At 69.2% G+C, this 27,976-nt stretch overlaps 4 protein-coding genes across 5 annotated transcripts; 1 reads left to right on the top strand and 3 right to left on the bottom strand.

Moving 5' to 3' along the window:
• Nucleotides 1-1,227: 1,227 nt before the first annotated feature.
• Nucleotides 1,228-5,455, bottom strand: MUC1 (mucin 1, cell surface associated). The gene is made up of 7 exons (XM_074929142.1): nt 5,348-5,455; nt 3,774-4,495; nt 3,510-3,583; nt 3,255-3,397; nt 2,882-2,997; nt 2,630-2,776; nt 1,228-1,637 (listed from the first exon to the last, which is right to left on the bottom strand). Exons 1-7 carry the CDS (start codon nt 5,388-5,390, stop codon nt 1,563-1,565), a joined length of 1,320 nt encoding a protein of 439 aa, XP_074785243.1. The 5' UTR covers nt 5,391-5,455; the 3' UTR covers nt 1,228-1,562.
• A 2,513-nt stretch (nt 5,456-7,968) lies between these two features.
• THBS3 (thrombospondin 3) lies at nt 7,969-16,124 on the bottom strand. 2 transcript variants are annotated; one of them, XM_074928809.1, is made up of 23 exons: nt 16,028-16,124; nt 14,700-14,906; nt 14,283-14,539; nt 14,098-14,200; nt 13,828-13,854; nt 13,428-13,510; nt 13,268-13,319; nt 13,040-13,188; nt 12,708-12,848; nt 12,484-12,561; nt 12,246-12,398; nt 12,019-12,129; nt 11,791-11,898; nt 11,138-11,297; nt 10,912-11,030; nt 10,729-10,781; nt 10,348-10,541; nt 10,094-10,272; nt 9,936-9,984; nt 9,563-9,759; nt 9,304-9,476; nt 8,450-8,589; nt 7,969-8,239 (listed from the first exon to the last, which is right to left on the bottom strand). In XM_074928809.1, exons 1-23 carry the CDS (start codon nt 16,122-16,124, stop codon nt 8,181-8,183), a joined length of 2,889 nt encoding a protein of 962 aa, XP_074784910.1. In that variant the 3' UTR covers nt 7,969-8,180. The 2 variants fall into 2 exon arrangements, with proteins under 2 accessions (XP_074784910.1, XP_074784909.1); XM_074928808.1 differs by having other exon boundaries at nt 13,268-13,510.
• A 1,242-nt stretch (nt 16,125-17,366) lies between these two features.
• On the top strand, nt 17,367-20,470 carry MTX1 (metaxin 1). The gene is made up of 8 exons (XM_074929100.1): nt 17,367-17,467; nt 17,568-17,637; nt 18,338-18,417; nt 18,528-18,620; nt 18,988-19,170; nt 19,346-19,422; nt 19,836-19,990; nt 20,072-20,470. Exons 1-8 carry the CDS (start codon nt 17,387-17,389, stop codon nt 20,296-20,298), a joined length of 966 nt encoding a protein of 321 aa, XP_074785201.1. The 5' UTR covers nt 17,367-17,386; the 3' UTR covers nt 20,299-20,470.
• A 1,800-nt stretch (nt 20,471-22,270) lies between these two features.
• LOC141971633 (lysosomal acid glucosylceramidase-like) lies at nt 22,271-26,065 on the bottom strand. Its single transcript, XM_074929113.1, is given in 15 exon segments — nt 22,271-22,379; nt 22,458-22,583; nt 22,686-22,849; nt 22,929-23,153; nt 23,233-23,470; nt 23,573-23,745; nt 23,873-24,006; nt 24,176-24,322; nt 24,416-24,607; nt 24,757-24,873; nt 25,755-25,848; nt 25,850-25,876; nt 25,878-25,967; nt 25,969-26,026; nt 26,028-26,065. Coding segments are annotated over 15 exon segments (1,932 nt in total).
• Nucleotides 26,066-27,976: the final 1,911 nt, after the last annotated feature.

The raw sequence follows: 27,976 nt of genomic DNA, 5'->3' as shown, positions 1-27,976 counted from the left end.
ACCCCCTCTCACCAGGCAGCCCCCCCCCCCCCCCCCCCCCAGCCCCTTGCCCGTGCCCCAGCACGGCCCAGGCACATGTCGGGGGGCCCTGGCACCCAGTGCGGCCCCGTGTCCCCCCCCCCCGAGCCCCCGTGCCACGGCCAAGGCGCCCACCGGCCACACGCTGCCGGGCCGGTGGCAGGGCTGGTTCCCGGCAAAGCCCCTGGCTCCACGCCTGAGCTCACAAGCGATTTCTTTGGGGAAGGTTCGTTTCCTTGTTTTTCTGCCTTTTCAGTGGTTGCCAAAACCCTCCCAGCCCCCAGCATGGGCCCAGCCCAAACCGGGACTGCTGGGGGGCCGGGGGGGGGGGGAGTTGGGGGGTGGCCACCCCCCTTGCTGAGGGCACGGCCATCCCGAGGGCTTGTGCCCAGGCGCAGCCCAGCACATGGCCCCGTGCCAGGCAGGCGAGGACCCGCTTCAGTCCCCCGGCCCCGCTGGGGCCGCCCCGCTGACCTCGGCACATCCCACGGCCCCGCCGTGCTCCCCTTCCTCCCGGTAGCCCCCAAACCTCTTTCGGGGTTCACTCAGGGTTTGGAGAAGCCTGAGCCCAGGCCAGACAGGGGAGGGGAGGGGACCAGCCAGGCTCGGACACGGCTGTGTGCACGCCAGCAACGCACCTACAGGCTTCGCAGCGCTGGCCCCGCAGTTTGATGGGCCCTTCGTCACCTTTACGTTCCGCTCGTGCAGCCGGGGATAACCGGTTGTGCCAAAAGAGACGTGTTTGCTCACGAGACAGAAACCGAGAGTGTGGGACAGGCGGGCGGGATGTGAGCAAGAGGGACGGCATCCCGGCAGGACACGGTCACACCCGGGGGGGGACACAGGGGACAAGGGACACCGCCCACACCCCGGTGACTGAAGGTGCAATGACAGCAAGTGAGAAACAACCCCAGCACGAACCCCGGGTCTGCCCGGACTGAGAAATGAGAGCGGCTCTCCCCCGCCCCAAGCCGAGGTCACTCAGGTGGGTGATGGCCACACTGGGGGTGTCCCACCAGTCACTCCCCCAGGAGAGGCACTGGCTGTGCTGGGGAGGACCCCGAGGCATCACGGTGCGCTTGGGGTCCCCACACCCATCCTCTGACTGCGAAATGTGATAAATACGCCACGGCCAAGGACCCCGCCACCCGCTTCCCCGCAGAGCCGAGCCTTGTGCTGACCCCCCGCAGATATATTTTTATATAAAATAACACCACAAAAAGAGCAATTGAATCCCCAGGGGTGACCGCAGAGGAGCATGAGCCCGGACCCCCACCCACGGCACGGAGCAGGGTTGCAAAGCCAAGCGAGTGAGGGGGCTGGGGGGTGCGGGGGACCCTCCCTCCTCCCACCCCGAATCTTTGTTCGTCCAGTTCTGTCATGCGCAAGAATCCGGCTGCTCCAGAACCATCCGGCCCCCGCTGCCTGGGGTGAGGGGCTGAGCAGCACCCGGGGACGTGTCCGGGGCCGGTGCTGCTCCCCGGGGAGTGGGGGGCCGTGGCCACCCCCTCCCCTCGGCAGCTGCCCTCTGTCCCAGCACGTCCTCAGAGGTTGTCGGACGTGGGGGCAGGGTTGGTGTAGGTGAAGGTGCCGGCCCCCGCGCCGTTGCTGCTGGCCACCTGGGGAGGGAGCGATGAGGGGGGGTTAGAGCCAAGCTGAGCCCCCCCGGGGGCAGCGGGGGAGCCCCCACACACTCACTGCAGGCCCCACGTACAGCCTGGTGCTCAGCTGAGAAATGCACCCCCCCCCGCCTGGTGGGCAGCTGTCCCCACCCCAGCGGGCACCCAGAGCCCCCCTGAGCCCCCCGAGCCATCCCCGGGCACAGGAGCTGGTAGAGGAGCTGAAGCGGCCCCGGCCGTGTTCCTCGCCTCCTGCGTGATAAGCCTGCCCGGCAAGAGCGAAGGTAAATATTTACCCAGGCCCCTGGTATTTGAACAGGGCGAGCTGCTCGCACGGAGCCAAGGCGCTGGATCCAGCCCCCGCCTGCAGCACCAGCGCGTAGGGGAGCGCAGCGCGCCGGGGGGGACGGGGACGGCCCCCCCAAACCCCACATCACTGGGGGGAGCCGTGCCCCTTCGCGCGTGCAGGCAGCTCCTAACGCTGCACCTGCAGGATTCAGAGCCGCTGGTGGGGGATATGGGGTGCAGGGTACAGGGATGAGCCCCCCCCCAGCCCTGCACTGCCCAGGCCCCCCCCAGCCATGGCAGGAGATGCCCCGACTGCGGCAGATGTGAGGGTCCAGCCGGGACGCGGCCGAGCCTGAGAAGGGGCAGCGTGATCCAGCAGCGAACCCCCACCCGCTGCGCAGGGCCGGGCTCAGGGAGCAGCGGCCCAAGGTCATGGGGAGCTCCCCAAAGCCGGGCCGGGTCTGCCAGCGCCGGCGCCGCTGCTCCATCCAGGCATGAAAGTTACTCTCACCTCCCAAGCGGGAGGGGACCGGCGCGGGGCGGGCTCCAGGGTCACCATCCTCTGCCTCACCAGCTCCGTTAGCCATTAACCCAGCGGTCAAGGGACGTGCCCAGCTGCACCGAAAAGCACCTTCCCCTGCACCATCCTGGCCCCAGGACGCCAGGCGCGAGCAGCCCCAAGGACGGTGGCACTTGGCTCTCACCTGGCTGTAGGGGTTGGGTTTGCTGTTGGGTGAGACGTAGCGCCCGTGGCTCTGGTACGGGGGGTACTCGGCCATGGGGTGGTAGGAGTCCTTCGTGCTGAAGAGGTCCAGCTTCCCGTGGCTTTTCCGGCGGCAGGTGCAGGAGGTCTGAGGGATGAGCGAAAGGGTCGGGGGGGTGATGGCGTGGGGATGGGGACAGGGGACCCACCAGCAGAAGGCAGGTGAGGACAGGGATGGGGATGGAGCGCTCACCATCAGAAGGCAGGTGAGGATGCTCAGCAGCAGCAGGATGCAGACCAGGACCAGCAGAGCAATGGCCCAGTCCGGGACCGCAGGCACTGGTGCCGGCGCCATCACCTCCCCAGAGCCTGAAAGAGGGTCAGAGCCATGTCTGCGCCGCCGGGCAGAGCTGCCAAACAGCCAAAGAGCCCTGAGAGACCCCCAGGACAGAGTGCGAGGGGACCGACGGGAACCAGTTGGTCTTCCCAGTGCTGTCTGCCGTGGGCACTGGGAAACTGTATCAGCTCTGCCAGCCCTGAGCCTGTCCCACCACCACGGAGCCTCCCAGAGCACCCCCGCGGGTCTCCGCCTGCCCTCGCGCCCCCAGCCCGAAGCTCCCGCTCACTGTAGATGCTGGCCAGCTGCAGGTCCATGATGAAGCCTTTCTGGTCCAGTCTGTCCCTCAGCTGCTGCTCAATGACATCGCTGGTGATGGTTTCATTGCTGTGCCCAAACACGAGGGTGGACTGCACCGCCACCGAGCCGTGGCTGCCCGTGAGAGGAAGCGTTAGCGCCCGGGTCGCCGTCCCGCGCCAGGGGCTCTGCGCCGCGCAGCCGGGACACGCCGGCCCCCTGCAGCTGGACCCACTGGCCTGCTCACCTGAAACGCAGCTCGCTGCATCCCTTGTAGGTCTGCCTGCCGATGCAGCTCACACAGCCAAAGACCTTTTCGAACTGGAACAAAACACAGGGATGACGGTCACGTCCCCAACAGACACCCCCTCCCTCCCGTCCCCTTGCAGAACCGCAGAGCAGATGCTGGAGGCACTTTCATGGGGAGTCCCAACGGGAGGCGGCTCCTTCCCAGCACAGACCGGGGGGTCTTTGCTCGCCCGGGGAGCCTGTGGGCAGGGCTGGGACTCACCATGATCAAGATGGTGGAGCTCAGGCTCTTGTACTCCTTCGACGTGGGGTCGCGCAGGCTCTCGTTGAAGCTCCTGTTGAGGATGCGGAAGGACAGCGGGACGCGGAGGAGCAGCTGGACGTCGGTGGGAAGCAGAGCCGCGGCTTTGCTGGGTTTGGGACTGCCGCTGCCCCCCAGCACGGCCGTGGGGGTCTGTCTGGGAGCTGTACTGCCCTGAGAGGTGACAGAGGTCTTCCGTGTGGGAACGACCTGAGAGCTGCTGCTCCCGTTGCCTTTGGTGCTGGAGGTGGGGATCACCGTGCCACCCCCCCCGGTGGGCGCTGCGGAGCTGCTGTTGGTTGTGTTGGTGCCCAAGGGGGGGGCCCAGCTGGTGCTGTTTGCAGTGGCATTGGTGAGGGAACTGGTGGCACTGCTAGAACCGGGCACCGCGGTGCTGTTGGCTGTGCTGTTGCTTGTGGAGCTGTTGCTGGACTGGAAGTTTGTGGCACTGCCTGTAGCAGGTGAGACTGTGGTGTGGGAGGATACGGAGGTTTGGATCCAGTTGTCGTTCGTGTTTTTATGGATCAAGATCTTTAGAACAGTGATCATGGGGGTGGTCATCTCGGTGGTCGTCTCCGTGGTGGTGGTGTCAGCCACGGTTGACTCTGTGGTGGTTGTGACATCCATGGTCGTCTCTGGGGTGCTCTCGGTCGTGGTCGTGGCGTGTGTACCTAGAGCTGGGACTGCAGCACCAGTTTGGGAAGTTTTTATACAACATGGCTTCTCAGCTAGATGCTCTGCGCCATGAGGAGCTGAGGAGCACCACAACCTCCAGGAAGCGACCACTGGCCCACGAGACCAACAAGACCTTCAGGAACCCCCCGGCCAGGGCTCGTGCTGGGCACACGTGACACCACCGAGGGGCCGGGCAGCGCTGCCTGAGCAGCTGAGACCGGCGCCGTGCCCAGCCCTGCGGGCTCCCCTCATCCTGAGGTGACCCCACCACACCGGGGGGCTCAGGCAGCACCCCCCCACCCCAATAAAAACTTTTTTGCTGTGGGTCTCTGAGCTGGGAGGGTGAGGTGCCACCTGTGCCCCCCCAGACCCACATGTCCTGGCTACTGGCCAGTGCCGGTGGCTCCCAGGAGGTTTCCCAGTGGGTGCCGCAGGAGCCAGCGGCGCTGGAGGAGGCCCCGGGGTCCGGACGGCTCACCCAGACACACCTGCATACCAGCCTGCGAGCCCCGGGCACAGCCTGCTCTGGCTGGTCCTGGCCCAGCCCGGCTGCCCGGCCCTGGCCAGTCCTTTGGGACGCGGTTAAGCGGGGCCACGGGCTGAGCGTGGTCCCCAGGTCCCGGCTCTTCTGGGGACAACCAGCCTCGGGGTGCTGCACCCCAAGGCCAGGCCAGGAGAGAAGATGCGGTCCCTGCTGCCAGCGTGCCGAGGGCCGCCAGCTCTGGTGTCCCCTAGTCCCCGCTCAGAAATCAGCCCAGGGGACCCCGCTCCCATCCCCCTGCCCTGTTACCCACCCCACACCCCCCCCAGGTCTCAGCCTGCGCCCTCCCCTCGGGGTGCCGTCGCCCCCAGCCCCTCACCTGCACCCAGCACCAGCAGCAGCAGAAGGGTGCTGAACGCCATGGGCTTCGTCCCGGGGGGTGCTGGTGCCTCGCGGGGCTCTGCGGCAGCTCTCCCGTTAGCCAGGGCACGTTCCGCAATCCGGAATGAGGAACTGCCGGCTCGGCCGCGGCCGGAGCTTTATAGAGCACCTGGAGCAGGTGGGGAGGCCCCACCCCGCCGCTGGCCCCGGGAGGGGGGGTCCCTCTGCCCCACTCGGCACAGGGCACGGGGGTGCCGCCTCGCCAGTGGGGCCCCAGCGGCATCCTCCCCTCGGGGTTGGGTCCCCCTGTTCCCCCGGCTTGGGGGGACGCCGGGGGCAGCGTCCCGGTGCTGCAGGTGGATGCAGCCTCGGGTGGGGGCACGGGGGAGGGGCGGCGGCTGAGCATCCCTGTGAAGGGGTGGGGGGCAGCGTCTGCCCAGCCCCATGAGCTGAACCACGGCCCCCAGGTCCTGGTGGGGAGCACAGGGGGGACAGAGCCCCCCAGCCCCTCGTGCCGGGGGGGGGGGGCCCCATCCTCTAGCTAAGCCCGGGGTTAATCATTACCGGCCAGCCACCGCCTCGCCCTACACTCAAATAAACACCGGTGATACCCCCCGAAATGCTTACGCAGGTGGGGCCCAGGGCCCCACAAAATCCCAGTACCTCCCAGTAACCTCCCTGCCAGGTGCCAGGGCCCCCCCTCTCCCAGGTATGAGGTGCCTCAGCAGGCACAAGACCCTCTTCCCCCTCAGGACACAGCCCCTGGCCCAGGCTGATGGCTGGTGCCAAACCGGACGCCGATGTTCCACCCCAGAGGTACCAAGTGCCACCTGTGCCGGGGCACACGGCCCCCGTCCTCCCCAGTGACACGTGCTCCTGGCACGGCCAGACCACACCAGCCTTCCTGGTCCCTCCCTACCCCTGCCCTGGGGCAGAGCCCCGATTCCCAGGGAGGGCCCCAATTCCCAGGGAGGGCTTGGTGGGGGCCCCCTGTGCCCAGCATCCTGCCAAGCCCCACGTGGAGCTGAACTGCCACCTCGGCTGTGCCAGCGGGGGTGTGTGTGGGGGGTGTGTTGAGGTGTTGGCGAGAAGGGGAGCAGAGAGGAGGTGACCCCACTAACGGTGGGGCACGGGATGGGTGGCTGGGGCATCAGCATGGGTGCGGTGGGACCCAGCTGCACCCAGAGTCCCCCGATGGGGTGCACGGCCTCGGTGCCAGGCAAGGGGAATGCGGGCAGGGCGCGGGCAGGGCGCAGGCAGGAGGCTCTGTGGGGAAGCACGGACCCCCATCACCCTCGCCCCGGGTTGCTGCGCGCTCCCCCCCCGCCGTGTCCTGCTCTCTGTGCCCACCCCGGCTCCCGGGTGCAGGTCACGGCAGCTCCCGGCCCGTGACCCCCAGATCCTCACCCCCGCTTCCCCCAGCCCGCTCAAAGCGGGGGTTCAGGGTTCAGAGAACCGCAGCGGACACGCTGCGGGGGGGGGGGAGCTGAGGGGAAGGACCGGGGCAGCCCCGCAGAGGAGCCACGTCCCCGGAGGGGCCCCCCCAGCGCCCCCCTCCCACGCCAGACACCACCCACCCAGCACCGCGCCCTGGGGCCGCACCGGGACCCCCCCCCAGTGTCCGCAGGGCTGAGCGGGACCGGGGGGGGTCCCCGGCCGCCACGGCCCCGCGCGCGCCCCCGCCCCGCCCGGTGCCGCTTGAGCTGCGGCGCCCTCTGGCGGGCGCGGCCTCCCCCCCACCGATCGGGACCGGGACCGGGACCGGGACCGGGGCCCAAGGACACCCCTCGCAGCTGGTGGGGGGAAACCACACGACCCCCGCCCCGTCCCACCGTGTGTGTCGTCCCCCCCCCCCGGGAGGTGGGGTGGGAGACGCTCGGTACCGAGCGCTGATTTCACCTGCCCCGGCCCCGCACAGGTGCGCGCGGCGCCGCCGTGATGCCTCGGTACCCCCGGGGCACCCACCGCCCGCTCCCCGTCCCGCTGCGACCCCCGGGCCGGCAACGGGCAACGGGCAGCACTCGCCCAGGCACCGGCACCGGCGGGCAGCGCCGCGTTGCCCTTTTAAGAGGGGGGCCCGGGGCCGCCGCGCCCATTGTCGGGGGGGGCCGGGCCGGTGCCGGTGCCGGCCCCGCGCGCTCCGGGGCGGAGAAGTGTGGGGGGGGGGGGGGCACATTCCGCCGCGTTGCCGGGACACCCGTCGCCATGGCGACCGGGCACTGCCGCCGGGGCTCGGCGCGCGCCGCGCAGTTCCCACGGAGCGGCCCGAGCGGCGGCGGCGGCGGCGGCGGCTCCGCTCCCTCCGGGGCGGCGGGAGGGACGGGATGCGGTGCAGTGTTGTGCTCTCGCCTACCAATATTGCACTCGTCCCGGCCTCCCGCCGCCACGGGCTCCACCGGCGGAACCGGCCGGGCACCGGGCACCGGGCACCGTGCGCTCCCCCCACCCCCCCCTCTCCCCACCCCCGCGACGACCACCGGGAGAACGGCGACGTAGAACCGAGAGCACGGGGAGGGTTGGGAAGGGGGAGGGGGCCCAGCGGCCTCTCGGGGCACCGGGAGCCCCCCCCAGGAACCGGGCGCGCAGGCTAGAAAACACTCAAAACTTTATGGCCAGACTTCGGGCAGCGCCCGGGGTGGGTTGGGGGGGTTGGGGGGGGGCAGCCCCGCCAACCGTGGGGCCGCGCTCGCCCTGCTGCCGGCCGCACGCACCGGTACCGGCACTGCAAAGTCCGCGGGGGACCGGGAGCGGAGCCCGGTCGGGCGGAGCTGCGGGGCCCGGAGCGTCCCTGGGTGCCGCTGGCGGGGGGGGCCCGGCCCGGGCGCGGCCCCTCACTCGCGTCCCTCCAGCAGGAACCGCCGAAAGGGCTCGAAGTCGGCGGGAATCGTGTCTGTGGGGAGGGAGCGGGGGGGCGTCAGGAGCCGGGTGCAGCCCAACCCCCGGGAAGCGGGAGAACCCCCCCCGCCCCGCCCCGACCCAGGGCCGACCCCCGCGGCAGGGCCGAGGGGGGAGATGCTCAGCGAGGTGTCGGCCCCCGGGGCGGTGCGGGGCGGGGGGGGGGGCTCCCGGTGGCCCCGCGGAGGGGGGAGCCCGTGCTCACCGTTGCAGCGGTACTGCAGGTTGGACCAGATGATGTTCTCCTGGGAGAAGCAGAAGACCCCCAGCCGCCCCCCGCGCATGGTGGTGTCGATGATCACCCCGGAATCGGCCACCAGCCGCGGGCCCTCGTACAGCCGCACCCTGCGGGAGGGGAACGGCCCGGCCCGGCCGGTCAGCGGGGAACCGGGACCCTACCGGGGCCAGCGCCGAGCATCCCGACCCGGGGCTGGGGGGAGGCGAGGGGCCGGGGGGCACCGGGCTGGGGCCGGGGCATCCCTCCCCGGGCTGGGGTGGGGGCACCGGACCGGGGACGGGACATCCCGCGGGGGCTGGGATGGGGGCACCGGGCTGGGGCCCCCCGCCGTGGGCGGGATGGAGCCCCCCCCCACCCCTCCCCGCGCCGCCCCCGTCCCGGCCCCGCCGCCTTTGTCGGCCGCTTTGCATGTGAAAGGCGCCGGCGGCCGGCGAGGTCGCCATGGCGACGGGACAATGGCCGCGGGGGCCCGACGGGGCGGACGGGCCCGGCCCGCGGAGCCTCCCCGCGGCGGCCGCCCCGACGGGATCCTTAAAGGGGAAACGCGCCTGCGGCTTCCCCGGGGCAGGGCCCCTCCCCACGGCCGCCGTCCCCCCACTGGTGTGGTCCCACCGGGGCTGGACCCCCCACACCCCCCCTCCAGGGCTGGACCAGCATCCTCCTCCCCCGGGTGGCCCCACCAAGGGGGACCCTCACTGGGGTGCTGCCCCCGGGGCTGGACCCTTCCCCAGCAGTCAGCATCGTCCCCCTGTGCCACATCCAGAGCCCCCCCATCCCAGCAGCTTCCGTGCCCCCCTGCCCGGTGGCCAGCCCCTGCTCACCTGATGTAGCCCACCTGGGGCCTGTGGGCCAGTTGCCAGCGGTAGGACGTCTTGTCTCGCCAGCCCACGTTACGTGGGTCCTTCCAGAGCAGGCGGACGTGGTCGGGCGTGTGGCCCGTGTGCCACAGCGCGTTGCGCAGATGCTCCCCGGGGCCCGTTGAGGATTTCACTGCCTGTGGGTGCACGGGGGGGGGGGTCAGGGGGGGCACCTGGCCGGGGCGGGGGGCCCAGCCCAGCCCGTGGGGTGGCCAGCACCCACCTTGAGCTGCAGCCCTGGCTCGGCCACGGCGCGGAAGGGGGTGGCCTGCCAGTATGTCTGCTCCGTTTGCTTCCACATCACCACGTAGAAGCTGGCGCTGTCCTGGTAGCTGAAGATGAAGCCGGCATAGTCATCGTCGGTGACGGTGTTGACGTGGAAGGTGCCCTCGAAGTCCACCCCATTGAAGGCCGTGTAGCCTACAGGCAGGCAAACACTGCAAGGAGCCCTCTCCCCCCTAGCATGGGACCCCGCGCCCCAGCTCCCTCCAGCCTCCCCTTCACCCCGCTGCGGGGCAAAGAACCGGCCCTCACCGGGGTGGGGGGGAGTAGGGGGGCTGCCCCACGGGGGCTGCAGCTGGGAGAGCGTCTCTTACCGACAGCCAAGCCGGGGTCACTGTTCATGGTCTGCACGATCTCCATGCCCTGGAGGGGGGGGACAGCTTGGTGAGGAGCATCCCCAGGCACCTCCCGGCCCCCCTCTCCTCCCTCCCAGCAGCACAGTCCCCAGAAACACGGGGGGCAGCACCCACACCTGGTTGAGGACAACCCAGTTGGGATCGATCTGGGCGTCCCCCTCAGGGTCGAGGATGACGGTCTGGTAGGCGCGGAAGTCGGTCAGCGTCACCTCGGCGCTCTCGGGGCACACGTCCAGCTGGTCCACCACCGTATCGTTGTCAAAATCCTCCTCGCACACGTCGCCCACGCCGTTCCCTGGGGACACGCAGCCCGGTCAGAGCTGGGCTGAGCCCACGCGGCTCTGCCTCCTCCCGCCCGCCCCGCGCTCACCGTCCGAGTCCTTCTGGTTGGGGTTGGGGATGAGGCGGCAGTTGTCTGGGCCAGGTGGCACGTAGTCGGGGATGCCATCGTTGTCGTCGTCATTGTCACAGTCATCCCCCAGCCCGTCGTTGTCCGAGTCCAGCTGGGAGCTGTTGGGGATCTCGGCACAGTTGTCCTTGGTGTCCTGATGCCCGTCCCCATCGCTGGGAAGAAGAAGAAGGTCTGAGCAGCGCTGCAAACTGGGGACCCAGTACCACGTCCCAGCACCCTTCCCAACCCCACAGACCCCATCTTCCCCCCTCCCGCATCTCCCAGCCAGGAGCTGGCTCTGCCCCTGGGGATGGGACAGGACGGGACAGGGAGGTGACCTCGGAGCAACATGGCCCCCACCTGTCCTCGTTGGTGTCACAGATGTCTCCTACCAGGTCGCTGTCCATATCTGTCTGGAGGAGACCAGAGCCCTAGTTCAGCGGACACCCAGGGGCGAGGGGGGCCAGCCATGCTGCAGGAGGACCCCCTGCCCCCCTGCCAGGCAGGGTCCTGCACCCCCTGACCCCTGCACCCCGGCCATACCTGAGTGGGGTTGCTCATTTCAGGGCAACTGTCACAGGCATCCCCGACGCCATCCTCGTCCCGGTCCGTCTGCAGAGGGTTGGGCACTCTGGGGCAGTTATCCAGCATGTTGGGAATCCCTGCAAGGACAGGGCTGGGTGGATGCCCTCACCCCCCAGCCTGGCATGGCAGCACCCCTGCTCTGCCCCGGCCGGGCGCAGGCAGGCCAGCCCAGAGAGACACTCACCGTCCCCGTCGATGTCGTTATCGCAAGCGTCCCCCTCGCCGTTGCTATCTGTGTCCCGCTGGTCGTTATTGGGCACGTTGGGGCAGTTGTCGCAGGCGTCCCCGAAGGAGTCGGTGTCCGAGTTCTGCTGGTCCTTGTTGGGGAAGAGCCGGCAGTTGTCCTGCAGGGAAGAGGACAGGGATGCCTGCGCTGCAGTGGCTGGCAGGCAAGAGGCCACAGTCCTGCACAGGTTGGGGCAGGAGGACATCTCACAGAACCCCAGACTCATCTGGGCTGGAAAAGCCCCTGAAGCTCCTCCAGCCCAACCATGACCCTCCCCCTGACCCTTCCCAACTCCCCCAGATCCCTCAGCGCTGGCTCAGCCCGACTCTTCAACCCCCCCAGGGATCCCGGGGACTCCCCCCTGCCCTGGGCAGCCCATTCCAACGCCCAACAGCCCCTTCTGCACAGAAATCCTTCCTCAGAGCCAGCCTGACCCTGCCCTGGGCAGCTTGAGGCCATCTCCAGCACGCTGAGACCATCCCAGAGCCACAAGCCTGCTGACCCCCAGGAGAAGCATCTTGGGGGAATCAGCATCAAGCCAAGGGGAGAAGCCCTCAGCCCAGCATGGCCCCCGGGGACACAGGCACGTCCCACTCGCCCAGCACAGCCACCTCCACGTTCTTGATGCCATCGCCGTCAGCATCATCGTCACACTGGTCCCCAATGCCGTCGTTGTCGGCGTCCTCCTGCCCTGAATTCGGTGTCAGGCGGCAGTTGTCCTGCAGGCACAGGCAGCGTTAAAGAGGGGGAGGAGACCCACTTTGAAGCACGGCCCTTGCCCCAGCACCCAGCACCCGCTGCCCGAGGATGCTGCCCTCCCTCCCCTCTCCGGGAGCCACCTGCTTGCAGTGCTTGTTATTGTCGATGCAGGGCAGGGGCTCGTCTGGGTACCCATCGAGGTCTGTGTCTTGTCCACACACGTTGCCGTTGCCAGCCCAGCCCACGTTGCACTGAAGAAAGAAGAAATCAGGGGCTGCCAAGTGCCCTGGCAGGACCAACTGCTGCCCGTGCCTACACCCCCTGAGCCCCACCGCTTTGCCCTCCCGCCCCCCCATTCCCCACTCACCGCGCAGGAAATTTCACCGTTCCTCTCGAACATGCAGAAGCCGTTGATGTCGCAGGGGTTGGAGGTGGGAGTGCTGCAGGACTTCTGCGGGATGCAGCCAGACGTTTGATTCCCCACAAACCCTGACTTGCAGGGACCACACTTGTAGGAGCCCTGGGGGAGAGAGAGGGCAGAGGCAGGATTGGGGCTGCGGGGCGGCCCCGGGCACCAGGCGGGGGAGCAGGGCAGTTCTGCTCACCAGCGTGTTGGTGCAGATGGAGTTGGGGTCACAGCCCCCGTTGTTCCCGTCGTTGCATTCATCGATATCCGTGCAAACCTGTGAGCAGTGCGCAAGAAAACGTCACCCGAGGCCCTTCCCTGCCCGCAGCTCTGCCCTCCTCCGGCAAGCCCAGCATCCTCCACCGGCCCCTGCGGCTCAGCAGCCCGCGGGGAGCCGGACGAGACCTGCGGCTCCGCACTCACCTGCTTGCTGGCCTTCGCGTAGTCCACCCCGACGCCGGAGACGGTGTTGCCCCGATAGCCCCGGGGACAGGGCTCGCAGCGGAAGCCGGGGGCCGTGTTGATGCACTTGGAGCCGGGGAAGCAGGGGTTGGCATAAGCGCACTGCAGCCCCAGGAGAGAGACAGGCTTCACCCTCGGGCACGGCATCCCGCACGTCGGGGTGGCCACTGCCCAGGGGTGGCCCAGCAGGGCCCTTCCGTGGCTTGTGGACGCATCCAGAGAGGGGAACCGTGGTCGGTGCATGCTGCTCTGGCAGCGCAGGGGCTGCTGCCCTGCCCCGGGAGCGTGCCCACCTCATTGATGTCGGCGCAGGACGTGCCGTTGCCCTCCAGCCCCGGCGGGCAGGGCCCGCAGCGGTACCCGGGGTACTCGTAGGTCTCCATGCAGTCCACGCCGCTGAAGCAGGGGTTGGGGTTGCAGCGGGACCGGTGCTCGTGGAAGCCTGAGGAGGGCCAAGGAGGGGGTGAGGCAGGGCGGCCCTTTGCCCCCCGAGGTGGGAGCGGAGCCTCGCCAGCACTCACCGCAGACCTGGCACTCCATGATGGTGTTGCGGATCAGAGACATCTCCTTCACCTGCGAGGCAGCAGAGCACGGAGCATCACGGGGATGCAGCACACCGGCTGGCACTGCGCTCGGGGCACATCCAGCCCAGGGAGAGCTGAGAGCACCCCACCGTCTCACCTGGTCCCGAATGTCTTCCCGCAGCTCGGTCAGGATCCGGTTGAAGAGGGTCAGCTGCGTGACCAGCGCCTTGGTCTGTTCACCTGCCAGGACCAGAGGGACAAGGTCAGCGCTGGGACAGATGCAGCCTCCTGGGGCTGTGGCCTGGGACTGCTCTGCTCCCCAGCACTGAACTGGGAGGACGAGATAGCCAACAGCCCGTCCTCCCCCTCCTCCCTGGCCCACACAGGACCCCTTCTCCCTGGAGCACATCCCACACCCTCTGATCCACCCCGTCCTGGGGCCCTGCAGGCACTTGGGGCACAGGGACAGGCTGCGGAGGGTTTTCTACCTCCAGGGAGCCCCAAACACTGCCATCGCCTTCACCCCAGAGAAAAGGGGGAGCAGAGAAGGGACTTACCCAGGATGGAGGCCAGCACGCTCGTCACTGCAAGGAGAGAGACGTTACTGAATGCTGCCCTCAGAGCCCAGCAGCGTCACCTTGCCTGGCTGCTCCTGGCCAGCACGCGCAGAGCACAGGAGCTCCCACCTGTGTGGGGACACTCGGACCGGGAGCGGCAGGGTGCTGCCACCCCCCACCTGCATGTGTCACAGCACGTAGCATGCACCGGTGACCCCGTCAGCCCTCCACGCTGTCCCTGCTCGGTGCAGGGCGCGGCCGTGCCGTTACCTGCACTGTGGATGGACTCGTCTCCTTGGAAAGGGCACTCGCTCAGGGCCCCGACGCGGCTCATGGACCCTCCCAGGATCAGCTTCATCGACTCCACGAACCCCTGATATACACGGGGAGATGCCATCAGCCGTGGGGAGCTCTGTCTGTCCCCAAGGGTGCAGGGGGGGGGTCCTGGCACTCACCTGCATCCTCTGGTAGGCCTTCTGCCCCGTGCGCACCTCGATGGACTCCACCTCGGCTAAGGGGATCTCCGACAGCTCGGGCAGCCCCACGCTGGAGTCCATCTGCTTGCAGTCGACGTAGAGCTCCACGCTCAGCATGTCCCCGCGCAGCCCGCTCAGGCGCACGATGATGCTGTGGCTCTGCCCGTCCGCCACGTGCGCGTGCTGCAGGTTGACCGAGTGCAACTTGTTGTCTTCCCGCAGGTAACGCACCAGGACTGCGGAGGAGCGGGGAGGGGCTGTCAGCTCTTCCCCCACCACCCCCTCCAGCGCTGGCAGCCCCCTGGGACCAGCGCGGGCCCCTCGGGTGACAGAAACTCAGTCCCCGTTTCTCTGCGAGCATCAGGGCCCCCACGTCCCCGCGCAACAGGCGCCCACCTTTATTGATCTTCCCCACCACGGAGACCTCCAGCCACCTCGTGTTGTCCTTCTTGGAGTAGAGGCCGAAGAGGGTCCCCCCCTGCTTGGGGGGCAGGCGGAAGGTGGAGAGGAGGTAAACGTCGTTAACGGTCAGGAGCTCCATCCGGATCTTGTGCGTTATGCTGGCCATCTGCCGGGCCTCGCTCACCATCAGCAGGTCAATGACTGCGGGGGCCAAGCACCGGGGTCACATCCTGACCGGCAGCCCCAGCTCCGGCATTAGGAGCACGGAGAGGCCCGGGGCGGGGCAAGCCCGGCCACACCGAGGGGACAGGGGATGCGGGACGGGGTCTCTGGACCACCGGGCCCCGGGGGGGGGGAGGCGGGGAAGACCCGGGGGCGCCGGGCCCCGCCCAGCCCCGGCCCCGCGCGGTGGCGCTCCAGGACCGGCAGCGCCGCGGCCGCGTCGGCGAGAGGGACCCGCGGAGCCCCCGCCACCGGCGGGACCGGCGGCCCAGCGGGGTCCCCGGCCCGGAGCCTGCCCTGCTCCCCTGCTCCGCAGCCGGGGCTTCCCCGCGGGGGCGGCCGCTGCGCCCCGCCGGCCCCGAGCATCCCGCAGCCGGGGCGGTCCGGCCCCGCGGGATCGCGGAGCGGGGACGCAGCTTGCGTGGAGCTGCGGGAGGAGCGCGGAGCCTCCCCCCGCCCGGGACCGGCTCCGACGGACGGCGCGGAGCAGCGGCCGCGGCCGCCCCGCCAAGGCGCAGCGGGACCGGGAGCCACTGGAGGGACGGCCCGGCCCTCGGCACCGGCCCGGGGCGCTCCGGGGAAGCACGGAGAGCCCGGTCCCGCCGCCGCACGGCTGCCCGCCTGCTCCGTGCGACTGCACCGGGCAGACCGGGAGGAGCCCCGGCAAACCCCAGCCGCGCACCGCGGCCCCGGCAGCCCCCGCTGACCCGCTCGGCGCGACCGGAGCCCTCCCGCTGCCCCGAGTCGGCATCGCGACCGGCATCCAGGCGGGGCCGGCGGCTCCCTGTCCCGAGCTGCCCCCGGGGCTCCTCCCGGTGGACGGGGGGGTCCCGAGCTCCGGGGATGAATGTCCCTCTGTGCCCCGCTGCCCGCAGCCCGGCTGCCAGACCTCCCAGGGCGAGCAGAGCCGCTGTCACCGGCCCCGGCCCGGAGAAGCGGGGCCGGGGAGCGGGGCCGGGGGCCCCCCGGCTGGCGGCAGCGGGGCCAGGCGGGCTCCAGCCGCCGCCTCCCGGCTGGCAGCGGGCCGGGCGCCCCGTCCGCCTCGCCCCGTCGGGGCCGCCCCGCCGCCGCCCCGGGGCCCGGCCCGGTAGCCGCCTTACCTTGCAGCCCCTGGCGAGCCGCGCCGGCGGCGCCCAGCAGGAGCAGCGCCAGGAGCGCGCCGAGCGCCGGGCCCCCCGCGGCCGCCGGTGCCCCCATGCCGCCGGTACCGCCGGTGCGGAGCGGAGCGCGGCGGGGCGGGGTGGTGCGAGCGGGGAGGGGCCGGCGCTGCCGGCGAGGAGGAAACAAAGAGCCGTCAATCACGGACGCGCATCCCGGGGACCCCGGCGGGCGCTCGGCCGCGGCGGCCCGGCCGCAGCCCCGCCGTCGGAGAGGAGCGGGACGGGGCGCGGCGCACCGGGCCCGGGGCTGCGGGCGACCCACCGGCCGCCCTGGCGCTGCCCGCCCCTGGCGCGGCTCCCGCTCACAGAAATTGAGTGTGGCAGGCGCCGGTTCACCGGGAGGTCAGGCAGTCTGGGGCCGCCTTCTTGCGAGCCAGGGCAGCCCCAGCAGCGCCGGAGCATCCCAGCCCGGGACAGCCGGGGACCGCCGCCGGTAGCCGAGGGCGCGGGGACGGCGTGGGGCCGCCTTTGCCGGGGGTGCCAGACCCCCCCCCCCTCCCGGGCCGGGCGGTGCTCCCCGGGCAGGCGGAGCCCCCCGGCCGGGCGGTGCTCCCGGTGCGGGAGAGGAGCGAGCGGGGCCAGCCCACCTGGAGAGCGCTCAGCGGCATAAATCAGCGCCGGGACCCGGCCCAAGCCCCGGAGCAACATCATGAGCTCATCCCGGGAGCTCCTTCCCCTCCGCCCCGGGCTGCGGGGAGAGGGAGCGGGGGCACCGGGGTAGCCGTGTCGTGTGTGTGTCCCCCCCCCCCCAAACCCTCCTTCCCGTGCCTTCGGGCGGCGGCAGCGCGGTGCCCCGCGGGCAGCGGCCGGGCCGGGCCGTCGGAGCCCACCGCGCTCCCGGGGATGCTCGGCCCGGCCCGGCCGCTCCCCGCTGAGCCCCGGCCAAGGCGGGCGGGCGGCCCGCGGCGCCCCGGCCGTGTTTACTCCTGTTTCCCCGGGCTCCATAACAACGGGCCGGGCCCAGCCCCGCTCCCCCGGCCCCAGCGGCTCGGCGCGGGCCAGCGGCCCCGGGTAACGGCGGGGACGGGCGGCTCCCGAGCCGCCCACGGGGAGTTTTCCCTCCCTCCGCTGCCAGCGGGCTCCCGCCCGGGGTTTTTTTTAAGTTTTGGGGTTTTTTTTCCTCCATGAAAACGTGCGGGGCGGACCGCAGCGCGGCTCCCGGTCCCAGGGACCCGGCGAGCGCAGCCACCCCGGGGACGAGCAGCCCCAGGCCGGTGCTGCGGGAGCCGCCGGTGGCGGAGCCGCCCCGCGGTGGGGGCGGGCGGAGCCGGCCCGTGTGGTTCCGGGTCGGGCGGGAAGATGGCGGCGCCCATGGAGCTGTTCTGCTGGGCAGGGGGCTGGGGGCTGCCCTCGGTGGACCCCGACTGCTTGGCCGTGCTGGTGAGCGGCGGCGGCGGGGCCGGGGGCGGCGGCGGGGCCGGCGCGTCCCGTCGGGCCGAGCCCCCCGCCCCGCTCCCGCCGCCGCTCTCCTCTCTTGCAGACCTACGCGCGGTTCACGGGGGCGCCGCTGAAGGTGCACCGGGTCACCAGCCCCTGGAGGAGCCCCTCCGGTAAGGGCCCCCGCCGGGGCTACCGGCACCACCCGGCAGCCGGGGGCACCCCGCCCTATTGCCCCCCCCTCGCCCCACTGCACCCTTCTGACCCCATGGTACCCCCCCGCCCCACTGCAACCCACTATCCCTTCTTAACACATCGCACCCACTGCACCCCCTCTTGTCCTATTGCTCCCCCCCCCCCGTGCCACTGCACCCTTTTGACCCCATGGTACCCCCCCGCCCCATTGCACATCCCCCTCACCCCATTGCAACCCCCCGCCCCACCCCACACCCCCGTCACCCCATTTCACACCCCACACCATCGCACCCCCTGCCCCGCTGCACCCCCTCTTGTCCTATTGCCCCCCCCCCCGTGCCACTGCAACCTTCTGGCCCCATTGCACACCCCCCTCGCCCCATTGCACCCCCCCTCGCCCCATTTCAACCCCTCACCCCACTCCACACCCCCTCATCCCATTGCAGCCCCCTCATCCCAGCGCGCTCCCCGTGTCCCATCACACTCAGCTTTCGTCCTCTCACCCACCCCCCTCGTGTCACTGTGCCCCCCTGCCCCACCTTACAGACCCCCCCCTCCCATATGCACCACCCCCTCTACCCAGAGCACCCTCACCCGAGTGTGGGGGCCCTTCGCCCGGCACAGCTCCCCCCCCCCCCGGGCACGGCTGCCAAAAGCCACCCCTCTCCCTGCCCCCAGGGCGCCTGCCTGCGCTGAAGACGCGGGACGAGGGCACCATCTCCAAAACGCAGCAGATCATAACTCACCTCAGGAAACAGGTAGCGGGGGGGGGCGAGGGGCACCCCAGGAGGGAGGGGGGCTTTGTCACGGTCGCCCAAGAGCCACGGGCAGGATTCGCCAGATCACGCCCGTTGCGTTTGCTCTGCAGAAATATAACGCCGACTACGACCTCTCGGCTACGCAAGGGGCGGACACGCTGGCCTTCGTGTCCCTGCTGGAGGAGAAACTGCTGCCCGTGCTGGTGAGTCGCCCGTGGGAACGTCACGGGGGGGACGCGGGGGGAGGTGGCCTCACCGAGGACCGGATCCGCTCCCTGCAGCGATGCCGGGGGGCTCAGGCCTGCACCCGCCTGCCAGGAGAACGGTGCAGGCAGCAAGACACCGGGGGTGTGGAGCAGGGATCAGGGTGCCAGGGGTCTGGCGTGGCAGCGGCGGGTTGTGCAGCCAGGCTGGGGTCTGGCCTTGGCCTTGGTACTCCCTCAGCCCCTCGCAGTCTCCGGGGCAGCCGGTCCTGGGCCGGGCACAGGCTCCGTGGCCCATCGCCGCAGCAAATGGCTGCTCTGGCTCCAGCCCTGCCACGGCTCGCCTGCGGGTTGTTCTCCACTGCAGATCCACACTTTCTGGGTGGACACAAAGAACTACGTGGAGCACACGCGGAAGTGGTACGCGGAAACCGTTCCCTTCCCCCTGAACTTCTTCCTGCCCAACTGCATGCACAAGCGGCACCTGGAGCGGCTGCAGCTTATGTGGGGAGACGGCTACATGGAGGATGAGGAGAAGCTGGAGAAGGAGGTGAGGGGATGTGGTCTGGGCATGGCAGGTCCTCGGCAGGTGCCCAGCGGGACCCTCAAGAGGCCATAATCTTAATGGGGGGGGGGGGGGGGGGGGGGGCGGCAGGGTTAACCCTGGCTGAGCACCCACTTCCCCTTAGCACCGTGGGTGCCAACCCTCTGTCCTCCTTCCCCAGCTCTACCGGGATGCTCGGGAATGTCTGACACTCCTGTCCCAGCGCCTCGGCTCCCAGAAGTTTTTCTTCGGAGACTCGTAGGTGGCCGTAGGGGAGAGATGCTCTGGGGCCTGAGAGCCTGCCCTGTGCCCAGGCAGGAGGCCAGGGGAAGCCCACGCGTATCGCGCTGGGGGTTGGACGGGCTCGTGGGGGACAGGGATCTCGGGAGGGGGCGGGTGTTAAGGCTGTGGGAGCTGCCACTGGCCTCGGCATCTCGGTCCCTGTCCCTTGTTAGAGCCAGCAGAGCTGCTCAAGGATGGGATCATCCCGCTCCCCCCATCCTCACCTCGGGGGCTGGAAGCAGCCCCCTCCCGAGGAGGAGGAGGAGGAGGAGGAGCCACTTGCTGTCCCCTGGGGTGCTGGGGGTGGCTGACGTGTCCCGGTGGCTTTGGGTGGGGTTGGCAGGAGGAGGCGGGAGGGCCGGTGACCCAGTCGCAGGTCTCTGCCCCAGGCCGGCCTCCCTCGACGCCTTCGTCTTCAGCCGCCTGGCGCCGCTCCTGAAGGCGAAGCTGCCCAACGGGAAACTGCAGCAGCACCTCAAGTCCCTGCAGAACCTCTGCAACTACTGCTCCTCCATCCTCAGCCTCTACTTCCCCTGGGACGGAGGTGAGATGCGTCCCCCTCACCTCACCCCACGGGCTCGGGGTGACCCGTGCCCTCTCCCACACCCCTGCTCTGCCCCCCCAGGGGAGCCCCCGGCCAGCGCCCCGCGGGCTGCGGGTGCCGACGGCGGCGAGGCAGAGGAGGACCCCCACAAACGGCGCAACCAGGTGCTGTCGGTGCTGGTGGGACTGGTGGCCATGCTGGGCTACGCCTTCCTGAGCGGCATCGTCTCCATCCAGCGCGGTGGCGCGGGGCCGGCTGCTCGCCAGCCCATTGCTCTGGAGGAGGAGGAAGAGGAGGAGGAGGAGTGAGGAAGCGCTGTGTGACTGTTCTTTCTCCAGCCCCTGGAACTGACTTTTTACACCGAGAGCCTGGCAGCATCGCTCCCTGAGGGTGCTCCGCTCCGCGCCCCACCGGGAATCGCAGCCCTCTCTGCGGGGAGCGTGCCTGCCATGCCAATAAACCTCCCTCTCTCCGCCTGCACCCTCTCAGCCTCCCAGCAAGCTCAGGGCCCTTCCCAGTTTCCCCAGCTGCGCAGGCTGGAGCACTGCAGCGGGCACTGACGTGCTGCCCTGTTGCCTGTTCTGCTCTGCCCCGGTACCCCACCCCGTGTCCTTCCTGCAGCTCTGCCACTTGTCCCCAGCTTTGGGGCTCCCTGGGGATGGGGCGACCTGTCGATTTTTAGGTTCCTCAAAGTACCTGTGAGCGTCTCAGCAGCACCCCCCATCCTTTCTCCGGCAGCTGTGGGGCTGAGCCATCCATCCCCCCTGCCCTGCAGCCTCCCTGCCCTCCAGCTGCCAGGCAGAGCAGGTTCTGGGGGGGCTGGTCCCCCCGTGCCACGCTGCTGCCAGCCTGGTTTCCCCAAGAGCCGCTGCGCAGCTGGGGACCGTCCCTGGCCAGCTGCCTGCCGTGGCAGAAACCAGGGACAAGGTGGGGGCAGGATGCGTCCTCAGCCCAGGAGGGCACGAGCACTCCCCGCTGCTGGAGGGACACCCGGAGCCCGACTCCCTGCAGCCGCGCGAGCGGCCGTGGCTGCAGCAGGAATCCCTCCGGTGCTGACGGCTCTGTTTGCGTTCCTCCGTGCCTGCCAGCGACGGGGAGTTCCTCACAGCTGGCACTGCCAAGAGCACGTCGCGCGGTGAGCGCTGCTCCGGCTGCGGTGGCTGAGGGCATGTGGGCTTCAGAGCGGGGCCCGGGGGTGGCAGCGGCCACCCAGGCACCGCTGTGCCCCAGCAGCGCCACAGTGCTCCCTTAGAACACCCTGCACGGGGCTCAGCCCCGGGTTTGGCCGCGCTGCCGCGGTTTCCTCTGGTCGTTGCCGGTTTACGAGAGCGCAAAATGGAAAAGCGGCGCCTGGCCAGGCTCGGCTGCGCCTGGGCTGCCGGGCGGCACACAGCCCTCGCTTGTCCGGCCGCCGCCGGCACCCTGACCCCGCTGCTGCGGGCGCTGGCTGTGCCCAGCGGCCCCGGGGCTGAGCTCCCCGGACGCGCCCCACGTGTCCCCACACGGATGTGATGGGGGTGTGTGGGGGGGCCCCCCCCCGCCTTGTGCCAGCAGTGGAGCCGCAGTGCTGGGGCCGGCTGTGGAGCCTCCCCCACGCTGGCCCAGTTTGAGGGGGCCCCACTGGGAGGGGGATGACTCAGTGCAGCCCCCCCGTGCCCGCTCCCCCATAACGTCACTCGGGAAGTATGAGCCCGACGCTCCCGGTTCCCATTAGCTGGGGGGGGGGCGCGGGGGGGCTGATGGCTGCTCCGGGAGGAGAAACCGCAGCACGTGGCCGCCTGCTCGGCCGGGAGGGGAAACCAGGGCTCTGATGTCGGGGCCTGTGCTAAACCCTGGCTGCTGCGGCCCCTGGTCTCTGCCGGCCTCTGGCCCCCGTCCTGCCTGGGGGATGCTGAGGCAGAGGGGAGGGAGATGCCGCCCCCCCGCCTCTCTGCGTAATGTACCCCCAGGAACTGGGGCAGAGGCAGGATGGGACCCCACGGGGTTCAGCAGGTACCACCAGCCCCAAACCTGCCTCCTCGTCTGGCTGCTGGCACAGTCCTGCCCGCTGAGCAGGCAGCAGGGGAGGGCAGAGGGGGCGCAGGCGAGGTCGTAGAAAACCTGTTTATTTTATGAAAACATCTAGAAAAGCGCAGGTGTTGCAGCCCTCGGATCAAACAGGTCCCCTGGGGCATTGTGGGGCTGCAGGGGCTGTTCCGCAGCCCCAGCCCCACGCAGGGGTCTGTCCCCAAGCTCTCCACCAGCACTGAGCTCCCAGTGCCGGTACCTCGCCCCCCCGCGCTAGGCTGGCTGCTTCCACAGGAAAGTCTGGATGGAGTCACTGGGAGCCGTGGCCTCGATGAAGCCAAGCTGCGGGTCGGAGATCCCGAAGGACACGTCCACGGGGGAGCTGTGGGGATGCGAGAGGGGATGCGGGTCAGAGCGGGCAGACAGGCTTCGAGCCGGGGCGCGGGGCTGAGCCACTCACCGGTTCAGGACCACCAGGACGACGGCGCCATCGGGGCGCAGGAAAGCAGAGTGCTCTAGGTCACACCGGCGGCACTTCTTGGAGACAGTCAACCCCACGCGCTGCGAGCCCTCGGGGATGAACTTGCTGCAGGGACACGCAGGGTCTGAGCGTGGTGCCCGGGATGGCGGCTGGAGCCGGCAGCAGGAGCCAGCAGCCCCTTGCTGGCCACCCCTAGCCCTGACCCACCTGAAGTGCCCCAGGTGGTAGAACATGGGCTGCTTGTAGAAGATGTCCTTGCTGCTGTCCACAATGATGGGGCTGTCCACGTAATTCTTGCTCCAGTTGGGGCCCCCCTCCAGGTCCAGGGCCAGGTTCCAGTCGGTCCAGCCCGTCACGTAGTTGTTGAGGTTCTGTGGGGCAGGTGACGGCGCTGAGCTGCGGCAGGCACAGGGGGTGGCCGGCGTGTCAGCGGCCCCCGCAGAGCCCTACCGTCAGGATGCTGTGGCTGTACTTGCTCCCACGGTCCCAGCCACCCAGCACCACCCTGGGCTCCCAGAAGTAGGAGCCGGTGGAGGCCTCTGTGGAGAGGAGGAAATAGTCTGGGAAGAGATGATGAGTGATGGAGAGTGTGAGGTCGATGGGCGCCAGGAAATCCAGGTACCAGTGGATGCCGATGCCGCTGATGTAGCTGGCGGCCACAGGGTCTTTGAGAACCTGGCAGGAGAAAGGAGACATCAGTGCCCAGGGCTGCGAGAGCCACCGTGGGGCCAGGAGAGCCACCGTGGGAACTCACCACCTGCGCCCAGTAGGGCAGCATCACCCTCTGGTCATCCAGGATGATGAGCTGGACATCGCGGTGGGAGCTGTTGGCCAATGCGGGGCCAAGGTCCCGCGCGATGAAGTCCCGCTGGTGCTCGGGGGAGAAGCCCAGGCACTGGAAGGGGTAGAAGACGATCTCACCGGCCGTGGGCTCGTTCCCCGCCGTCACTGCCCAGAAGGTCAGGTTGTACTTGGCGTATTCATCCAGGAACCTGGGCGCAGGGGCAGATGGTGAAAGGCCCTGTCGCAGCAGCACCAGCCCCAGCCCCGAACACAGCGACCCCAGCACCCCCCGTGCTCCCACAGCCCCTCACCGGATGAAGTACTTGGCCCAGGTCTGGTGGTACTTGTCCCCAGGGCTGCCCTTCAGTGTCCCCCTCCCCGTCATCGCCCCGTTCGTCTTCATCCAGACCGGGGAGGTCCAGGGGCTGGCATACAGCGACAGCGGCCGCTTGGCCACTTTCTGGGCTGCCTGGAGGATGGGGATCTGGGGAGAACCGGGATGGCAGTGAGCTCTCCAGATCTGCTCCAGCACTGGCGTTGTGCTCCCCTTCCCCATCCCGTCCCACCCAGGCTGCAGTCCCAATGCCTCGGGCTCGCCCCGTGGGACTCGCCTTCATCCGTGTGTCCTCCTCCGTCAGGTTGAAGTGCTTCAGCTCGAAGTCACCCTCGGCGTCAGCATAAGTGTACAGGCGGATGGAGAAGTCGGTGCTGGCCATGGGGACGCGCACGAGGTTGTACTCAATGCCTGGGGACAGGGCAGGCGGTGATGAGCAGCCCTGGGGTGTATTCAGGGGGTGCAGTCCCCCAGCAGCCTCACAGCCCCTCGGCACGAGTCTCGGCACCCAGACCCCAAGCAGGGGAGGCCAGACAGACCGGCCCCGCAACCCGGCAGCGCTGCCCTGCCCCAGGCTCACCTTCCTCGGAGAAATAGGAGCGGAGCAGGTGATTCTGGGCATCCTTGGACAGGGACTGGATGTTGATGGCAGCTGAGTCTGTGACAGAACCACCAAAGCCCTTCACCTTCTGGTACCGCTGCGCCGTGTCCAGGGTGAGGTGGAAATCTGTGGAGGACAAACATCGTCACATTGTCACAGCCCCTGCGCAGGGACAGACCCTGTCCCCCAGAGTGCAGGCAGGCGTCTGGCCACGGGTACCTGGGGTCTTGGTGTTGCGCTGGAAGCTCCCCTGGCTGCGCTCCAGCCGCTTGCCGGCCTTGCTGCTCTCGTACTTGACGTAGGTGCCCGGCGCCGGCAGGACCAGGGGGTCCAGCGTGTCGCAGTACGTGGCGCTGCAGGCACACACCAGGGAGCCGTGGCCGAAGTCCCTGGCATCGCAGGGCCGGCCACCTGCGGCAGGATGAGAGACCGGGCAGGCACAGAGAGCTGCGGCAGAAGCCCAGCTCACCCCTTCCCCTCACCACAGACACCGAACTCATGGCTTTGCCCCCCCAAGCTCTGCAGCCCCCCCTGCTTGGGGACATGGCAGCAGCACTCACCTGCTGCCTGCAGCGCTGCCTGCACCAGCAGGAGCCAGCCCAGGACGCCGGCGCACCCAGGCCCCATGGCACCTCTGCTGCGGCGCGGCTCGGACGGGCACTGATGAAGCACCAGGGCTGGGAGCAGGGCGGTGGGTGTCAGCAGCCAGCAGCTCTCGCCCTGTCCCAGCCCCGCACATGGACAGAGACCCAGGGCAGGGGCAGCCCCAGCACCCCCCTGCCTGGCAGTCTCAGGGAGCACCAGCGCCTCTTGCCAGGGCCGAGCCCCCGCTGCCCTGCCCGTTCCCCACAGCCCCCAGCCCAGCACTCGCCTTCCCTCCTGCCCCACCGGTGCCCAGGGACAGCTCTGGCCGCATCCCACCGGGGGTGCAGCCCCCTGGGTGCGTACAACCCCGCGTCCACCGGCCTGGCGTTCCCAGGCGCCCACGTCGACTGTACCCGGCGGCGCGTTCACTCCCAGCGCCTCCCTCCCACTCCTTCTCCCGCCTTGCTCACCCCACAGCCGCGCCGTGCCGTGCCGTTCCCTGCTGCTTCACACACCCTGGTGCCTCCTGAGCAACCAGCTCCACGTTCCCAACCCCACGAGTGTGGCAGCCAGGGCTTGTCCAGCCCGAGCGCTTTGGGGCTCAAGTCCCACTTTTCCCTGCTCTCTGCAGGTGCTCCCGCCCTGCCCTGTCCCTTCCCGCGACACTGGGCAAGGAGCTTCTCGACGAGGGCACGGGAGGAGCCGCCTCCACACCTCGGGACCCCAGGCCCAGGCTGCAGCCCCCGGGCAGGGAGAGACGAAGGTGGGATGAGGGTGGGACGGCTCCAGCTCCTGCTCCCGGAGGCTGTGCGGGACGGGGCACGGGGCCAGGCGGGCTGTCCCGCACGCGGTGCCTCCCGCTCCCTGCCCGGGGGTGATGCTCAGTGCCGCGGGCAAGGCCTCAGCGTGGTCCTGCTCTCCAGGGCCATCCCCGTCCCCGCGGGCCGGTGACACCGCTCCGGACCCCGGGTACTCACCTGCTGCCAGAAAAGCCTCTCGCCGTGTCTCTGCTGGGCCGGGGCAGCGCGGCGGGAGGACCTGCCCTGGCTGTGCGTGGTAGGAGGTGACAGCGTCTGGCGGAGCAGGAAAGGTGAGTCCGGGGAGAGGTCAGCTCGTGGGACTCTGAGTTTGAAGAGGAGCCTGGGGATGATTTTGCAACCTCGCTCCAACCAGAGCTTTCAACACTCGCCGCAGCATTTGCAAAGTTCTCCTGAAACCTGTCCCAGTGGCCAGAGGAAAGTGGGTGGGGAGCAAGATGCCCACCAGCCCCCCAAGTGCTTCCATCACCCCCAGACACAACCGCCCCTGCAGCCACCTCTGCCCAGCCCCAGCCCAAGCCCAGCGCTTGCGAAGATCCCTCGGAAGGAGCTTGGTCTCCCCAGGACGCCCTCGGGCAGGGGTAGGGCCGGCTGTGCCCACCCGAGCGGCCCCACAGGGGTCCTGTGGCTGCTCGGCCTCAATCCCCACCCGGCAGCGGCTCAGCTCCGCCGCGGACATCGGCTGAAGCCGTGAGTGCCACAGCCCTGACCTGTGCCCCGCTTGTGGCTACACCAGCAACTTTCACCAGCAACCCCGCGAGCAACCAGCCACAGCTGCACCCCGCTCCCACCGCCCGGCTCCGAAGGCGACGGGTGCTGCGGGGGGGCTGCAGGTGCTGCCGGCCGGGGCCCCCTCACCCCTGCCGTGGGGCTGTGCCCCCCACGCCCCAGCCCCACGCCCGCAGCGGGGCTGGGTGGAGCAGGCTGAAGTAGTTTATCATCTGCAAAACAAGTCTGGGCTCCGCACCTTCTAATTTGGGATGCTTCCTAATTGCAGGCAGCAGGAGAAACAAGAAGGGGGGGGGCCAAGCTATGGGAGAGCCAGCATCTGCCCAGCCTGGGCCCAGTGTCTCCCTGATGCCACTCGTGTGCGTGGCCAGGGAGGAAGCCCCTCGCCCGGGGACCACTCCTCCTGCTGCGGGCTGGAGCAAGGACCCCCCCGGCTCAGGCCACGGCTGGTGGGAGCGATGGGGATGATTCCTGCAGCCTCACCCCGGCCCCCCACGCCCGCCGCCGGGGGGGTTTCATCCCTTCATTTCCCCTTTCAGCATGGAGGGAACGTCCTGGCCCTGCGGCAGCTGCGTTTCCAGATGGCCAGGGAGCACAGAGCCCACCCGGAGGGGCTGTGCCGAAGCATTTCCCTGCACACGCGGCCCTGAGCCGAACATCTGGGGGTGCGGGGCTGCGTCTGCGCCTCCCCTGCGGGGCAGAGCTTTGATGTACCTTGAGCACAGACAGCCCAGCGCTACCCGGGAACATCGATAAAAACACCAGACGGGCAGATGTGCTCCGTGAACAGGGCTGAGACAGAGCCTGGTGCCACCTTCATGCCGCGCTTCAGAAAACCAGCTGTTAAACCTCTTTTTTTTTTTTTCCCCCAACATCAGCAACTCCACAGCTCACACATGAGGGGAGTTTGCCAAAGAGCGCTCTGGCTTTCTCATTCCAGGACTTCAAAGATGCTGGTAATGTTCCCAAAGGCTGGAGCAAGCAAATACTGTAACTGGTATTTAAGGAGAGCAAACAGGACAGCCAGGTAATTGCGGGCTGCCAGCTCGATGTCGGCCACCGCCAGAATAGAGGGGAGTCTGTCCGGAGGCCACACTAGCGGAGGGCAGCTGGGTGCTGCCGGTGGTGTGAGCTCTGCAAGAGACGGCATCAACCTAATTTGTGTGAGACTTAGTGGATGGGGACACTGAGTGAACTGACTTGGCCTTTTCTACAGTGTCTGCCCTGGTGCAACAGGACATTGTGATTTTTTTTTTTTTTTTTTTAAAAAGTAGGCTGGGGAAAAACCGACAGCACATATGAAACAAATCAAGAGCTGGCAAGCGGCTGAGGCTCCAGCTGCAGCGATAAACAAGGCAGCCACACGCGGGCCACGGGGCTGGAGCCCTCCGGGGCACCCCTCGCTCTTCACCGCCTCTCCGAGGAAAACCGAGCGATTTCTGAGAGCGTAGAGGAAACACTGACGGGGACGGCGCATACCGGAGGGAGCGCGTCACGGCTTTACTTGGCGCCCGAGACACACGCGAAGGTTTCAAGGGAGCCACGTGTGGAAGCGTGGTCCAGGAGACAGCGCAGGAGGAGCTTTCAGGGAGCTGGGGGGTGCTGGGGAGGGAGGGGGGAGGCCGGGAAGCACCAGCAGCAGGAGCCC

The sequence above is a fragment of the Athene noctua genome, chromosome 29 (genome assembly GCF_965140245.1).
Source record: "Athene noctua chromosome 29, bAthNoc1.hap1.1, whole genome shotgun sequence".
NCBI lineage: Eukaryota > Metazoa > Chordata > Aves > Strigiformes > Strigidae > Athene > Athene noctua.
The sequence above is the reverse complement of the archived record's forward strand: the minus strand, read 5'-3'. Positions and strand labels throughout refer to the sequence as shown.

Coding starts and splice junctions, on each gene's coding strand:
- MUC1 (XM_074929142.1), bottom strand. CDS start 5,390: ATGGCGTTCAGCACCCTTCTGCTGCTGCTGGTGCTGGGTGCAG. Junction 4,496..5,347: donor GCTGCTGGTGCTGGGTGCAG/GTGAGGGGCTGG, acceptor CTGGTGCTGCAG/TCCCAGCTCTAGGTACACAC. Junction 3,584..3,773: donor GCTCCACCATCTTGATCATG/GTGAGTCCCAGC, acceptor GTTTTGTTCCAG/TTCGAAAAGGTCTTTGGCTG.
- THBS3 (XM_074928808.1), bottom strand. CDS start 16,124: ATGGGGGCACCGGCGGCCGCGGGGGGCCCGGCGCTCGGCGCGCTCCTG. Junction 12,562..12,707: donor ACGCGAAGGCCAGCAAGCAG/GTGAGTGCGGAG, acceptor CACTGCTCACAG/GTTTGCACGGATATCGATGA. Junction 12,399..12,483: donor CCATCTGCACCAACACGCTG/GTGAGCAGAACT, acceptor TCTCTCCCCCAG/GGCTCCTACAAGTGTGGTCC.
- MTX1 (XM_074929100.1), top strand. CDS start 17,387: ATGGCGGCGCCCATGGAGCTGTTCTGCTGGGCAGGGGGCTGGGGGCTG. Junction 17,638..18,337: donor CCCCTGGAGGAGCCCCTCCG/GTAAGGGCCCCC, acceptor CCCTGCCCCCAG/GGCGCCTGCCTGCGCTGAAG. Junction 19,991..20,071: donor CTACTTCCCCTGGGACGGAG/GTGAGATGCGTC, acceptor CTGCCCCCCCAG/GGGAGCCCCCGGCCAGCGCC.